Consider the following 15832-nt stretch of genomic DNA (forward strand, 5'->3'; position numbering starts at 1 on the left):
GCCACAAGGAGCCCCGGCGCCCCTTGCTGGGAAGAAGCTGGGATTGTTGCCCTGAGCCCCAGCACTCCCCCCACATCTACAGTCCTGAGCCCTGGTGCTCCCCAGGGTCAGAAGCCTAGGGGTCTCTCCTCCTCCCCCAGGCTGCAACCCCAACCTGCCCTCTGCCCCCCCCCCCCCCCCCCGATGGCTGAAGTCTATAATGTCTGGTTCAGAGTTATGGACAGCCTCCATTCCCAAGGTGTCTTCAACTCTGAGGTTCTACTGTAAATTCAAACATGCAACACCATTAACATTCTAGCCAAACTACCAACATTGTGTTTGCCTGTATTTACTCTTCTGAAGGGAAGGAATACCTTGCCAGAATGAGGTCCTCAATCAGATCGAAGACTGTACTGCAAAACTTCAGGAACTAAACTTCCAAAATTCTCTCAGAACAGTCTGTCTCCTAACTGGCTATGAGGTGTTTGTGCCTGACTGCCTACAGTCAGACTGGGCTGATTACGTATGTTGTAATTACTGCGTGACTACCTAGAGCTCTTAGGTTGTCACTAACTGCAGCTACATGGCGACAATGGAAAGAAGACAAATCCTCCTGCTCCAGCCCCTATCATCTGAGCTAAAAGGGAAATGTCTATCACCTGTGAGCTGTCTAGGGCCTATGACACACAGCAGAGAGTGGGGAGTTGAAAAAACACTTAATGGCATAGCTGGGGTTTTTGATGCAACAATGAGTTGAGGGACACCAAGGTTTGAATGAATAAGGAGTCTAATTTTCCCTCTGACCCACGGAAAACATGGTTTCTCCTGTGCAGGTTGAGGGTTGTATGCAACTTATGTCAAGACTGAAATGACCATGGAGACTGAATTCCTTCAGACCCCAGGAGAGGGTGGTTTCTTTGTGACAGCAGAGTTCAGATCTGTTGATGACAAAGAGCGAACAAGGGATGCACAGGTTTGAATGACAAAGGAGACCAAATAGTCTTTGTGCTCTTGAAGATGCTATTGTGATCCTCTGCTTCACACTGGGGACCAGTGATGGAGAAAGCAAGATCAGGCAAGAATGATCTCCTCTTTGAAGGGAGTAGGAGGCTTGTGGGAGGTGGCAGCAGGTCAAGACTAACAGGTGTTGTGTCAATGTTAAACTAAATCCCTTCCTCTATAAATAACATTAGCACTATTAATGAAAACCGCAGATACATTTTATTTGTGTAGGAAGATCAATGCTGTTTAAAAATCCCTCATTTCAAAACTTGACACTTCTCCACATGCCATACAATGTATGCACCTCTGGTGCTTCAAGGCTCCTCAGTGCCAGGAGAGAACAGTTAGCAGTTTTGCAAGATAGAGGAAGTGACTTTATACCAGGTGGAGGATCACTTCCAGTGGCCTCAAAGACTTGATCTGTCCAAAAGCAAGTCTTTAAATAGTCAAGTTGGGTTGTTTTCAGGCCAGACCTACCAACCAGGACTCGGAATCAACAACAAAACAAAGGGAGAGAAATATCTAGTAAGCCTGCATGACTTATGGGGACATTACTGGGCCCCATCAACATGAGTGGAACAACACAATGTAATTGATTTGTGGCCAAATAGGGTTCTACTGTAGTTTGACCACTCCTTGGGGAACCCTGGCTGTTACACTGACTCCTTTTGAACAAGTCACTTCAGCTTTCGGCCACCATTTCAATGTCTGTAAAATGGGAACAGCAATATCTACCTACCCACTGATCCCAAAGGGCGGGGCGAGATTTAATTCATTAGCGAATGTTTGTAAAAGTTTTGGATGACAAAAAGCGCTATGGAAGCCCAATCCTATGAGGTGCTGAGCATCCTTGTTGGGTTAAATCCTGACGTTCTTACTCCGGCAACTGATGTCAAGGGGGTAACGCCTGAGAAAAGACTAAGAATTCTCTGTGTCTCTAGATTTGTAGTAGGTTTCCCATCACATTCTGGGCACCTGATGTGACTGCAGTAGGGAGCTGAGGGCACTAGACCTTTCGCTGGGGTATTATTACAGCAGAGAGAGCTCTTGTGATCTGCACTCTGCCCCTTGTTTCCCTGGCCAGCGAGGCTGCTCTCTGGTCTTTTGGCTTTGATTCTGTATATGCTGGGACTGAGGTGGTGGTCTGGCACCAGCTGACTGGGGGCCTGGCTCCAGTCAAAGAGGCTCCCTTGTTCAGCCCCATTACTGTCCCTTGGGCATTGTCCATAAAGTTTTTCAACAAGGCGGATTTGTGCTGTTTGCCCATCTGGACCAGATCTACAATAAGAGGCACTGTGAGATGTGCCAAGACCTTGCCCCCTTTCTGCAGCCTGGCGCTTGGTCCCAGGCATGCAGAGATTTAAAAGGACACCCGCTGCTCACTGTGCTGTGGCTTGCACTTGCCTGTAACGAGCTTCTAGACAAGTGATCATCCCACTTCTCCTGACAAGGCTGTTCTGGTCCAACTGGCAAACACTGGTTCCCTCCCCTGCCCCACCTTGTGCATGGCGTGGAAACCCCAGACATGGCTGTACAGCATGAGCACCAGCATCTCTGAGGAGGTGAGCTATGCTTTGGGCACTGTCTGGGTTAGTTACATGTGAGCAGAGGGAACAGGCAAACTCAAAATGCCAGAGAGGGAGAATGATAGCACAAACATGGTGTTTTGTTTTGTTTTTTGTAGGACCTATATAAATGTTGCCTTTTGCTTTTATTTCTTGGGGCAGAGCAGTGGATTTTTCTAAGCTATTTCAGGTCTGCTCTTCCCCAGATTATTAGATTCCTTAAGATTTAGGCTTAAGTTACTTGACAAGACAACCTTGATGCAACTCCACTGACTTCAATAAAATTGCAACAGGGGTGAATTTGACCCAGTTTAAAATGAGCCAGAGAGCCTAGTGGTGTTGGAAAGGGAAAACAGGCGGGGAATGGAAGGAGATTGGTGAGGGCCAGTACTTCCTCCTGCTGCTCTTGTTATGGTGGGAAAACGCATTCACCCTTTCATGTCCCAGCAGGACTGTATCCTGCTCTCACTGCAACTGGAGGCAACTCCACAGGCGAGATCAAAGGTGCTGATCCAGGGACACTAGCCATCCGCAGACTCATTCCCCTCTGGTATCAGACAAGAAGGCCAATGGCACCTTAGAGAACCCTGCTGCCCAACAAAACCTTTTAAGGCAGATCAACTTTGGGCCTGATCTTGCCAGTTACGAAGAACCTCCTGTTTTGGTTCTGAGCACCATTAAGTTCCAGTTTAACCAGTGGGATTTAGGGGTGCTCATCACACACAGGATTGGGCCCTTATTTATTCTGACCTTTTAAAAAAACCTTCCCTTTCACTCCTGCACCTGAAATCTGTGTTAGAGCTCTGCATAATGTGCAAACTCTGGTGGCTCTGTTCACTTTGACATGAGAAGAGAAGGGGAGTGGACTGTCTGGAGCGTGAGGAGAACTGGGACTGTTTCTTCACAGAGTAAGTCAAGAACATAATCATGGCCCCCTAGACAGACCTTTGAAGCCTTTTCCTTTACAGTGAACCATCTCCACAGCTGGCTTCAGTGCTTTCTGCCTTACTGCCATTTTCACGCCCCAGCCTTCTGACCAGTCTCCTCAGAGTCTCAGAGGAGACTGGGTGTCTTGTACTTGACATGCTCACCAAAAGGGGTGCCCACAGCAAGCACCTCTGCCATAAAGAATCAAGGGATGAAAGCAGGAGACGAGAAGGCTAAGAATGTAAATATCAGAGGAAGAGTTGATTACCCTATGGTGTCCATTGCTGCCTGGCCTGGTTTGCATGGCTGGATGAGCTTTGCCAGTTTAAGAAGAGCTCAAGATTTGGTTAATAACCATAGTGGCAGTACAGCACCCTCCATCATCATGCTAGGTTGTCGGCAGCTGGAGGATGGTACACAACGCTTCTAGCAGCACAATGCATCCTAGCACCATGCTGGGGCTGTGTTGGGAGCACTGTTATGGTGACTTTCATCTAGTCTGACCACGAGCTGACTGTTGTCCACATTTCTACAGCAGATTATGGAGGAGGACAGAACCCCTGGGAGCATAGCATTACCAAGGTAGGGCATTAGCAGGTGGGTTATAGCTGGGTTAGGGAGGACAGCACCTCCAGCAGCAAATACCCTCTGTCACTTTGCTGGGGTGGTGTGAGATGGCACCTGTCCAAGTTTTGGCACGCGGTAGCCTAGCGCCCCCAGCTCTGTGCTGCTGGGGGTATTGGAAAGATGGAGCGTCTCGTTCTAGAACGATACGCTCCCAGCAGTCCATTATCCCATGTTACCATGCTGATTATGTATCGGGGGATGGAACATGTCTCTGTTTTGGAGGGCAGCAGCTCCAGCATCATAGCACCCTCTAAAGCCATACTGGTTATGAACAGCTGCAGTGCAGTACTCGCCAACTCCCTGCTGGGAGACGGAGCGTGTCTAGATGATAAAGGCCAGTGCCTCAAGCTACAGCAAACCCCAACGCCATGCTAGAGTATGGGTAGATGGAGTACAGCCAGGTCCTCAAGGCAGCATCGTGCCCCCTAACACCATGCAGAGCATGCCCAAGTTTCTCAGCTGGTACTAGAAGTTCTGGGTCAGAGAGAGACAAGCTCCTGGCAAACCTACTAGTGTCTGACTAGTGCTGGTGGAAGGTTCCAGTCCACACTTCAGTGCGCATATGAGACTGGGAAGACATAGCAGCTACCCTGCCTGGCGCCATGTCCCGTGTTGCATCAGGGTGCCTGGTGGATGTCCTCAGACCGCAGCACTTTGTAGATCACCCAGTAGAAGATGTTAAACACCAGGAAGGTGAAGGGGAAGACTGCTCGGGAGATAGTGTCAATCCGCTTGGCCCTGTCGACGTAGCGCCTGAGGATTGCCTCTCCCTCCCTCAGGAAAGGGGTTGGCGGAGGGGGGCTGTAGATGCTGGGACCCTCCACAGCACTGCCATCCTTCACATGCATGCAGTGGCCTAGGCCATAGCCACGGAAGTAGAAGCGGCTCTCACGGACAACCTCTTCCTCCTGGAGAGATGCAGATGAGAGGGGAAGGGAATGACATGTCAGTTCAGTATCACTGGCCACAGTTAGATGCCAGACAGTGAGAGAAGGTGTTGCAGTAGTGTGTCTATATAGGGAGTGTATATATACGCATGGCTTGTTTTGATCATATATACTGTATGGAAATGTGTGTGTAAAATATATATATATCCCTACATATACACAATATCTATACCAGCACATGGATATATAGAATTTAGAAATACCAAATACCATCACACACATTTATAAGCCTGGATTGTGCAGGTAGAAGGGTCAGGCTAGCAGATCCCATAGCAGGGAGTCCCATTGGCTACAGTGGGACACTCTGCTATGGGATTGTGCATGGGCCCAGGAGTTCACACTCACACATGCCTTTGCTGGACCAGGGCTGTGCTTTCCATGCATCTGTCCCATAGGCAGTGATGTGTGAGTAGCTAAGACAGTGTATCTCAACCTGCGGGCTGCTTGGGGCCCCATCAGCACACAGCTGCGGCCCCTGTCACATCCTCAGGGCTGTACAGATTGTGGGTGGGTGGGTGATGTGGATGTGGCCCACATAAACGGAGAGAGCCACATATGCGGCCCACAATGGTAAATAGGTTAACCACTGAGCTAAGATAATCCATCTCCACACAGTGTACCTCCCCTAAAGACCTGGAGCAGGAACCTGTTACATGTACATACCAGCATAGAAAAGCCAGGAAATCACAGTTAAGTGCTTACCCAGCCCTGGTAACCTCCTCTGGATTATTTTACCCACAACATTCCCACCTCCATGCACACAGAGTGCAGCCTGCACCTCAGATCAGGCAGCCGGGCTGGGAATGGCTCTTCTTGGATTGCTCTGGAGGTTGAGGGGTAGTACTGGAAGGAAAGGGCTTGCATGCATGGTGGCAGGTTGCCAGTGGATGGGTGTGTTTCAGGGTGTTGTGGTTGATGGGAGGAATGGCGTGTTTGTAATAGCAGTCACAAGGGGGTGTGAGGAGGACACGCACTGGGTTTTAGCAGTAGCTGATCTGGGAAAGGTTGAATGTGCAGTGTGGAGATGGAGGGGAGAAGGCCAGTGCACTGTGTGGTACACAGGTGATGTAAGAGCTGAAACCATTGCGCCTCTCCCCATAGCTTCTCTTCTCAGCGCACAGTCAACTTGTGGAACTTCTTATCTGAGGAGGTTGTGAAGGCTAGGAATATAACATCGTTTAAAAGAAAACCACCATGAATTTATCCAGTTAAGTCCATAAATGGCTATTAGCCAGGACGGGTAAGGAATGGTGTCCCTAGCCACTGTATGTCAGAGGATGGAGATGGATAGAAGGAGAGAGATCACGTGATCATTGTCTGTTAGGTTCACTCCCTCTCGAGCACCTGGCATTGGCCACTGTCGGTAGACAGATACTGGGCTAGATGGACTTTTGGTCTAACCTGGTATGGCCGTTCTTATGTTCTTACTCCAGTCCTTCCCCATGCTGTCTCCACGCAATCCTGCTCCCTCACATCCTCACTTGCCCCCCATGTTCCCCTTGCATAGCCCCTCGCCACCCCCTTGGGACTCCCCCATGCTGCTGCTCTATGACGGGTGAGCAGAGCAATAGGGGTAACCAGAGAGTGAATGGGGAAGAGGATTGTGGTGGGGGAGTTCAGGACCTCGGAATCAGTGCTTGAAGGATTCCCCAGTGCACTGAGGCAGCAGCCCTGCTGTGAGCCCATTGCCTTGGTGCAGATGTGGTCTCCCCCACTGTTTGCTGGTTGGGGTGCTTGAGAGCCATGGCAGCAGGGTCCGGAAAGCCAAGTGTCCCTTCCTGGAGACATTATCCTTGGAAGAGTTACCAGGCCAGGTCTAGAGAACATAAGAATGGCCATACTGGGTCAGACCAAAGGTCCATCTAGGCCAGTATCCTGTCTACCAACAATGGCCAATGCCAGGTGCCCCAGAGGGAATGAACAGAACAATTGATACATCCCCTGTTGCCCATTCCTAGCTTCTGGCAACCACAGGCTAGGGACACCATCCCTGCCCATCCTGGCTAATAGCCATTGATGGACATATTTTCCATTAATTTGTCTAGTTTTTTTTTTAACCCTGTTATAGTCTTGGCCTTCACAACAATCTCTGGCAAGGAGTTCCATAGGTTGACTGTGCGTTGTGCAAAAAAATACTTCCTTTTGTTTGTTTTAAACATCCTATTAATTTTGTTTGGTGGCCCCTAGTTTGTGTTTTGAGAAGGAGTAAATAATACTTCCTTATTTACATTCTCCACACCAGTCATGATTTTATAGACCTCTATCATATCCCCCCTTAATCATCTCTTTTACAAGCTGAAAAGTCCAAGTCTTATTAATCTTTCCTCATATGGCAGCCAGTCCATACTCCTAATCATTTTTGTTGCCCTTTTCTGAGCCTTTTCCAATTCCAATATATCTTTTTTGAGATGGGGCAACCACATCTCCACAAAGTATTCAAGATGTGGGCATATGATGGATTTATATAGAGACAATATGGTATTTTTGATCTTATTCTCTATCCTTTTCTTAATGATTCCCAACATTCTGTTTGCTTTTTTGACTGCCGCTGCACATTGAGTGGATGTTTTCAGAGAACTACCCACAATGACACCAAGGTCTCTTTCTTGAGTGGTAACAACTAATTTAGAACCCCATCATTTTATATGTATAGTTGGGATTATGTTTTCCATGTTTATAGAGACTTGCTGCAATCACTGGAGTCTGAAAGAGAGGGACTGTAATACAGAAATTGTTAACAACCCCTTAACTCTGGGTCACTACTGATGCCTCCACAATGCAGGGATACGGTGGCAGCTGGTGTAAAGGCCTGATCAGCATCCGCTTGGGATGAGTGGGTGGGCCCTACTATCCATATCTATACATTGTGAGGACATGTTGTGAACTACACCCATTGTTGTGTGTCTATAGAACAAAACTTACAGACATAAGCAGCCATATAATAATAGGATTGCAGGCAGTGCTCAGGGCCCAGAACTGATGCCCTGGCAGCCTGGGCATGGTAGGTGAGCTCTGAGCTGCTGTTTCTAACCCTGTCTGCTTACACTGCATTATCATCCCATAGAGCAGTGCTGTATCTGGCTTGCTTCATGGGGAAAGCTTTAGCATGCCTATCGGTGTGGGGTACTTATAGAAACACACATACAGTGATACAGATCCAGGGGATAAGCCTTTGCATAGCTTCCCTGGGGTCACCTTACCTAGATAAACCTGGAGGGCTGAACCACCTGTGCTGGATAGTGACTCTTTCATCCAGCATGACATAAATTGACTGTCGCCCACATTCCCACAGTGAATTATTCTGGCCCTGGTGTTTTTGTCAAGACACCCAGAAGCGGGCTCTGTAGCCTCACTCAATCCATATGGACTGTGGTTTTCTTTGAGACAGACAGTTCTTTTCACTCCTTAGTAAGCTGATCCTTAAAGCTCATTTCTTCTTTCAAACAAGATGTAAAACTGAGACCCTGACCCCGGTGGCATTTTTTACCAAGGTAGCAGTATTGCCCCTTATGTTCTGGGCAAATTCCAGTCTGGATAATGACACTCAGCTTCACTTCCTCTCGTGGGTAGTGTCACTGTGTGCTGGTTAACAGCTGCTGTTTGACTCCAGAAGTGGCTGCATTTCAGTAATGGGTCAAATGAGCCATAGTCATCCCTTACCTACCTCAGCGAGGAGTTCCAATATTTAGTGGGCCAAATTTAGCCCTGGCATTAACAGGATCCAGCGGCACTTCAATGGTCTTGCTCCCAACTATGCCAGCAATTAATTTGGAAAGAAATATGATCTTGAGGTTAAACTATGGGGCTGCAACTAAGGTGACTTGGGATCAACATGTGGCTCAGCCACAGACCTTGGACAAGTCATTTGATGTCTGTACCTCACTCCCCAAGCTTCTGTTTGTATGTTGTAACCCTTTTTCCCACCCACTGTCTCCTCTGTTTAGGTTGTAAGCTCTTCAGGGCTAAGCCTGTCCCTTTCTGTGTAGAATGGCTGATACAATGGGGTTCTGATCTCAGCTGGGGGGTCTCTGAACACTATTGTCCTACAGACAATCATGAAAAAGGTTTCAGTAAGGGACTGTCAGATCCTCGGATGAAAGGCTACAGAAATGGTAAAGCATGATTCTTCTTCATCATCATCATTGTGCTTATTTCTCACTTTCACAAGGGTCCTCAGCACAGACCCGCTCATCTCATTGCATGAGTGAGCAGGGTCCATACTCCTCCCCGATGTTAGTTTCTGGGGTGGAGAGCAGCCAGCTCAGGGGGTTCTCATGCAGAGAGAGCACTGATTTGGTTTTTAACAGATAACTGCCTACTAAGCAAATCTCTCCCGGGGGGTGGGTGGAGAACAGGAAGCTGGTAAATTATTGATATTAGTTTTCTTTCATTGCAGAGATTTATTTAGCCCTTTCTTTAGATTTACTGCTAGCTGCAAAATCCAGGAAAGCAGAGAGAGCGCTTGGAAGAATGGCGCACACAGCAGGGTTGCTAAGGGTGAACTGCCACGCCAGACAGAGGGTTGTGCCCTTCACTGCTCCTTTAGGAGCTGGAATGATGACCTCAGCTTTTTCTTACACTGCAGAAATAGATGCGGTTTGACTCACCTCTCTTGGCTGGAGGAGTTTGGTGCTTTTGGGAAGAGGATCACCAAACCCCAAGGCTGAACCCTGACCTGCAGTTGTATTAGGCCTTGCCTGGATGGAGGCTGTGTCCCAAGAGCTGCCATTAATAGCAGCCACGATGCAGCTGCAACAGAACAAATGTCTAGTGTAGGTAAGCAAACCTGTCAGCCAGGTGAGCTGCACTGGCGCAAACCGCAGCTGATTGGCCAAGCTCTCTCTGCATGGGGTTTGTACTGGCGCAGCTGTGCTGGCAGCTGGAATGGGGGAGAATCCCTAGACAAGGCTCTGTCGCTGGGCTGGAGGGTCGGCTGGCTGTGCGAAAGAGAGATTGAAATCAAGAGATGTTAAACTTGACATTCCGAATGGAATTCCCTCCCATGCCGAAATCCTGCTTTGCCAGTTTCATCCAGAAGAGGGAGCAGCTCTTGAGTAAAGCCCTGTGTGGGCAGCAAGCTTGAGCTACTTTCTGCAGCCAAGTCCTTCCGTTCTGTGGCACTCTGGTGCTAGGGTGACCAGATGTCCTGATTTTATAGGGACAGTCCCGATATTTGAGGCTTTGTCTTCTATGGGTGCCTATAATACGCCACCCCCTCCCGATTTTTCATACTTGCTCTCTGGTCACCCTATCTGGGGCGGTCAACTAGAGATTCGGTGGCAGTTCCAGGTATAGTACTAGAGCGAGGGTTGGATTCACCTGGACATGAATAATCCAGTAGCCAGGGAGTCCTCTCAGTTATTTAATCTGATATGACCTTCTGTTTGTTTTATGCTGCCCTCAAAATGTACGTGTCCAACCTGCTGCAGAACTTTGTATGGCAGCTGCATAACAAGCTGGCAGCAGACAGTGAGTCGGGGAGGTAGTCTGGGTTTCTGGGATAGGCATTCTAGCTGGGTGTTAAAACAATCAGCAGTGGAACTATGTTGTCACTGAAATTAGCACCATGTGTCAGATTTTAAATTGAACACCCCCTTGAGAGGAAAGGGGCAGTTCACCCCTCAGAGAATTATTCTTTCAGCTGTCTACAGACTGCTGCACTGGTTCCATTTGCATCAGGAAGGTTTTCTTCCCGGCCATAAGGGCTAGAATCACAGGCTGAGGTTCTCTGTTGCAGCTCCAGGAAGCACTCCACAGAACTCTCAGCCCTGTGGGAGGGCAGGCAAAGGCAACTTTAAGCCAGGGATCCTGTTACAAGGTCTCCTCCTGACAGCACTGCTGTTGAAAGCAATAACATAATGCCACCTTTGTGCCAATCCCCATCCATGGACTGCCACGGGGAAAAGCAGGTGGCTGACTCTGGCTGGAGGGCTTTGCAAAAAACAGTCATTTCTTTCTTCCTTCAGCAAAGGTTCCACTCTAACAAGTGACTCTGTGCAAAAGGCATTGTAGTCTAGTGTGTCCCATGAGCCAGCAAGCCTTTGCTCTGTTACATCTGTGCAGTCCCACTCTCTTCAGATTAGACCCTTGGTGAGATGCATGCAATTCCCCCTTCCCCTCGACCACCTGCCCTTTGCAATGGGTTTGCCCATCTGCCACAGACTGGCCTTGTCACGAGGCACAAGAAGGAACAGACTCCTGCTCTCTCTGTCTCCAGTGTTGTCTGCACTTGGGGGTTTGCCCCAGTTCCAGCCATTGATTCCTGGCCACCAGCATAACCTCCCCAGTGCAAACCCTTAGGGTTGCCCCGTAAAGCTGCTGCGAGCACCAGTGGCGCTGGAAGCTGGGTTACGATGCACTAGGGGAAAATGGGAGCTGCCAGCACTTTACTCTGTCTACATTTGGGGTTTGTACCACTGCAACCATGCTGGTGCCTGGCCACCAAAGTCTGAAATCAGGACTCCCTGCCAGCACAGGCAGGCCTTAGCTACGCAGGCTCTGCACCATTAACAGCAGTAAAACTCACACACACTTATGATAGTGGCTCTGTCAGCAGCTCTGGCTCTCCTACAGCCCAGGGGCTGAGATCTGCTGAGTAAGAAGGTGTCAGTTCTGCACAAACCCTGTTCAGAATGGAGCTGGGCTTTAAACAGCTTCAGTTAGGGCCTCAACTACACTCCAGACATAACTCTGTCAGGGGATTCAGTAGCGACACTGTAATGCTGCCAATCTGGAGCACAGATGGGCCCTTACAATGTAAACTCCTTGGAGCAGGCAGCTGGGCCCAGTTCTACTCTCTGCAAGGCTGGTGTAAATCACTGGATTCAGTAGGTTTGTCCCAGATTTACACTGGGGAGACAGAGCAGAATGTCTCCTCTTGTCTTTAATGGATCTTTAATTGGAAGGATTGCATATGCTCTGATGGCACAAAATATGCCGCTGAGTAATTATGCAGAAGGGAAACCAGGAACATCCAGTCTAAGTTGGCTTCTATTATCCCTTTTGAATTATGGAGCTGTGTATTCAGAGCAGGTAGGTGGTACAGGAAGCTGGCTGTGCCGAGGGAGATGAGTGGGGATGAGGCAGCTCGGAGGTGTGCACAGATGACTGGTAAGACAGCTGGGCTTTCTGGGGCTGCTGGGGGTCTGCAACAGGATGCATAGGGGGACTGGGAGAGATCACAAAGGGAGAGCAGTAGGGGAGGAGGCATGCAGGGTTACAGTGCTTTGTTGTTAGTAGCAAACATGGACATTTCGTTCTGCCTGACCTTGAAACTCTTTAGAAGATTCCTTTGAGGATGTTGGGGAGTCCAAGAGCAGCACTAACAAAAATACAGGAAGCCTGACCTGCCCTGAGTGTGACAGTCCTGATTGCACACCCAAATACACTCTCCCTGCTCTGAACTGCCCTGAGTGTGACAGTACTGATTGCACACCCAAATACACTCTCCCTGCTCTGAACTGCCCCGAGTGTGACAGTCCTCATTGCACATCCAAATACACCCTCACTGCTCTGACCTGCCCCAAGTGACAGTCCTGAGTGCACATCCAAATACACCCTCCCCATTCTGAGCTGCCCCAAGTGTGACAGTCCTGATTGCACATCCAAATACACCCTCACCACTTGGACCTGCACTGAGTTTATTAGTCTTGTTCCCACCCTCACCATTCTGACCTGCACCAATCCCTGTTGTTCTCACTGAATTTAGCATTCAGGTTAGAGCATTGTTTGCTTTCCCTGCACTCACCTGCCCCACCAGACTTCACCTGTTGCACTTTTCTGAACCCCATATGCACGTCCTCACTGTGCTGGACTTCGTGTTTTTATGACCAAACAGAATCTCTGTAAAGACAATGTCAGAATGTCTCTGCTCAGGGGTTCTCCAAGACTTTCTTACGCCACCTCTCTCTCAGTGCACTGGTCTGTCCAGCTGTGGTCACTCTCCTCAGGCGTGAAGGCTCAGGGGAGCTGCTGCCCACTCCTGGGAGTGCGTTTGGAAGAAATTCCCAGGATCACTGATAAGAAGGCTCTGACTCGGGGTGGGCAAACTTTTGGGCCTGAGGGCCACATCGGGGTATGGAAATTGTATGGCAGGCCATGAATGCTCATGAAATTGGGGGTAGGGGTATGATAGGGGGTGAGGGCTTTGGCTGGGGATGCGGCCTTTGGGGTGGGGCCAGGAATGAGGAGTTCAGGGTGCGGGAAGGGGCTCCGGGTTAGGGTGCAGGGGAGGTGGGATGAGGGCTCTGGGGTGGGGTTGGGGATGAGGGGTTTGGGATGCAGGAGGGGGCTCCAGGCTGGGACTGAGGGGTTCAGAGGGCAGGAGGGGGTCAGGGCTGGGGCAGGCAGTTGCAGTATGGGGGAGGGGTGTGAGGGCTCTGGCTGAGGGTGCAGGCTCTGGTGTGGGGCCAGGGATGAGGGGCTTGGGGTGCGGGCGGGTGCTCTCGGTTGGGACTGAGGGGTTTGGAGGGCAGGAGGGGGATCAGGGATGGGGCAGGCTGTTGGGGCACAGGAAGGGTGAGGTCTCTGGCTGGTGATGCGGGCTCTGGGGTGCAGCTGGGGATGGGGGGCTTGGGATACAAGAGGGGGCTCTGGGCTGGCATCGAGGGGTTCAGAGGGCGGGATGGAGATCAGGGCTGTGGCAGGGAATTGGAGTGCGGGGGGGATCAGGAGTGCAAGCAGCTTCTGGAAGCATGTCCTCCCTCCGGTTCAGAGGTGTGACCAGGCGGCTCTGTGCGCCGCCGCATTTGCAGTCACCATCCCTGCAGCTCCCTTTGGTCAGGAACCGCGGCAAATCGGAGCTGCAGGGGCAGCGCCTGTGGACGGGGCAGTGCGCAGAGCCACCTGGCCACACCTCCGCATATTACGTAGGAACCGGAGGTGGGTCATGCCGGCTGCTTCCTGGGAGCCGAGCGGAGTGGAGCAAGCCCCCGACCCTGCTCCTCAGCTGGAGCTGAGGGCCGCATTAAATGGCCATAGTTTGCCCACTCCTGCTCTGACTGGACATTCTTCTATGGTCCCTAGAGAGCTGCTTTGTCTGCCCATGGGGAATCTGTAAGAAGCAGTGACTGGCACGCAGGACAGGAGATTGCCCTTCTGAGGAGAGATGCGGAGTAGAAGCCTCAAAAGGAAGAGGAGGAGAAGACTAGACGCAGGACTGGGGGTCAGAATGCCTGAGTTTTAGACCCGGCTCTGCCATTGTTTCTCTGTGGGGCTTTAGGCAAGAACCTTCACGTCTTAGTCCCTCTGAGGGATGTCTGCAAAAATGCTTTGGAGAAGGTGCAAGTCATGGAATGTGACTGTTGTTTCACAGAAATCGTACGGCTCTTGTGATCAGCAATACGTCTTCTATACATCAGTCATCCCCTACCCGAGGTACTTATCATTACCTGAGGCACATAATGGCAGAATGCTTTGCCCCAGGTCACACAGTGACAGAGCTGGGATTGGAATCCAGAAATTCCTGCTGTGTCCTAGTCACTATGCACCCGTCCTGGACAGTGAGACTTTTTCACTCCCTTTAAATCCAAATCCCACCCCCACGCCAAGTATTTTTGTGGCTCTCATCTTCCTAGCCTTTGAGCATCCCTGCAGGATAACTTTGCTGTGCTGCCAGGCCAGGTCATGGATGCAGGTAACCCCAGTGGAAAGGACTACCCCATTTTTTCATGGCGGAGAGTGCAGGCGTGAGGGGAGGTTAACATAAGAGAAGGGGACAGAATGGGCTGAGCCAGGGAGGTTTCTCACAGTGGGGAGTGGTTGGTTTGCTTTTACCCTGGAGCTGGAGCTGGAGCTGGAGCTGCAGAACTGAGAGAGTGTTCCATAGGTGGGCTCGCGGCTGGTCAGGCCATTCAGCTGCTGCAAGGACTCCAGGCTGGGCGTCTGGCTGGTCAGGCCCTTTTGGAATCCGATAGTGCAGACCAAACAAAAACAGGACAGTGGATGATTGGTGGCGCCACCAGCCAGCACATGTGCACAGAAGCTTTGAGTAAGGGCCATAGTGCCAGGGAAAAGGAGGGGGGTATAATGGGCAAGGGTGAAGGGTGCCCACCTGGTGATGCAGTGCTGGGGAGAGTGAAGTGGCAGGTTATGAAGGTACATATCTCTGGCAGCACAGTGCCTCTAGCACGGGTGTCTGGAGAGGTCGGACAGCAGCACTGTGCCCACACGCAATACGGATGTGCCAGGAACATGTCCAGACTGAGGGTCTGATTCTGGCAGTGCTGAGCACTCTGATCTCACATTAACTGCAGCAGAAGATGTGGACGCACGTCCCCATGCAGGACGGAATGAGGGAGTCTATGAGTCTATGAGTGGGGCCGATGGCCTGATTCTGCCCTGCATCTTGGGTAGTTCGTTCACATCTGGGCCAGGGGGCTGTCACACGCTCCCTTCTGGTAAGAGGCAGGGAAGAATCAGGCCTCTATTAACCAGGCTATATTGAGCCTTTCTTTCTGAATAACCGGGATCTGCAGTTGTTACAATATCCACCAGAGGGCACCCACCCAGCCCCTCTGAATGTAATGAGGACACTGGAAAGTGAGAAGCACAACTTAATTACAAATTGAATAGGAAGGCTACAAAGGGCCAGCCCTGGAGCTGGCTCCCTGGGCCTACCAATCTTATGGAAATCAGGCCTCGTGTGCTGGCTGCTCTGCTTCTTCCAGGGAACGCCTATCTGCCTTTTGCTCCCTGCCTAGGAGCCCCCTGGAAGGCAGCGGGAAGGATCCCACTGATGATGGGGTGTTGGCACAACCTCCCCCGAGCAGATTTTAGCATGGCCTG

The 15832-nt window shown here is 50.4% G+C and overlaps 1 protein-coding gene across 3 annotated transcripts in view; it reads right to left on the reverse strand.

Moving 5' to 3' along the window:
* Positions 1 to 1181: 1181 nt before the first annotated feature.
* LOC127056786 (glycine receptor subunit alpha-4) overlaps positions 1182 to 15832 on the reverse strand; it is a 42585-nt gene continuing 27934 nt past the window's right edge. For 2 of the 3 annotated variants that reach the window (XM_050965063.1, XM_050965062.1), the window contains 2 exons: positions 14822 to 14944; positions 1182 to 5008 (listed from right to left, as the gene is read on the reverse strand). In XM_050965063.1, coding sequence (XP_050821020.1) covers positions 4718 to 5008; positions 14822 to 14944 — 414 coding nt within the window. In that variant the 3' untranslated portion in view covers positions 1182 to 4717. The remainder of the gene's footprint in view (positions 5009 to 14821; positions 14945 to 15832) is intronic. The other variant, XM_050965064.1, reaches the window with a different exon arrangement.

Source organism: Gopherus flavomarginatus, chromosome 8 (genome assembly GCF_025201925.1).
Source record: "Gopherus flavomarginatus isolate rGopFla2 chromosome 8, rGopFla2.mat.asm, whole genome shotgun sequence".
NCBI classification, from domain to species: domain Eukaryota; kingdom Metazoa; phylum Chordata; order Testudines; family Testudinidae; genus Gopherus; species Gopherus flavomarginatus.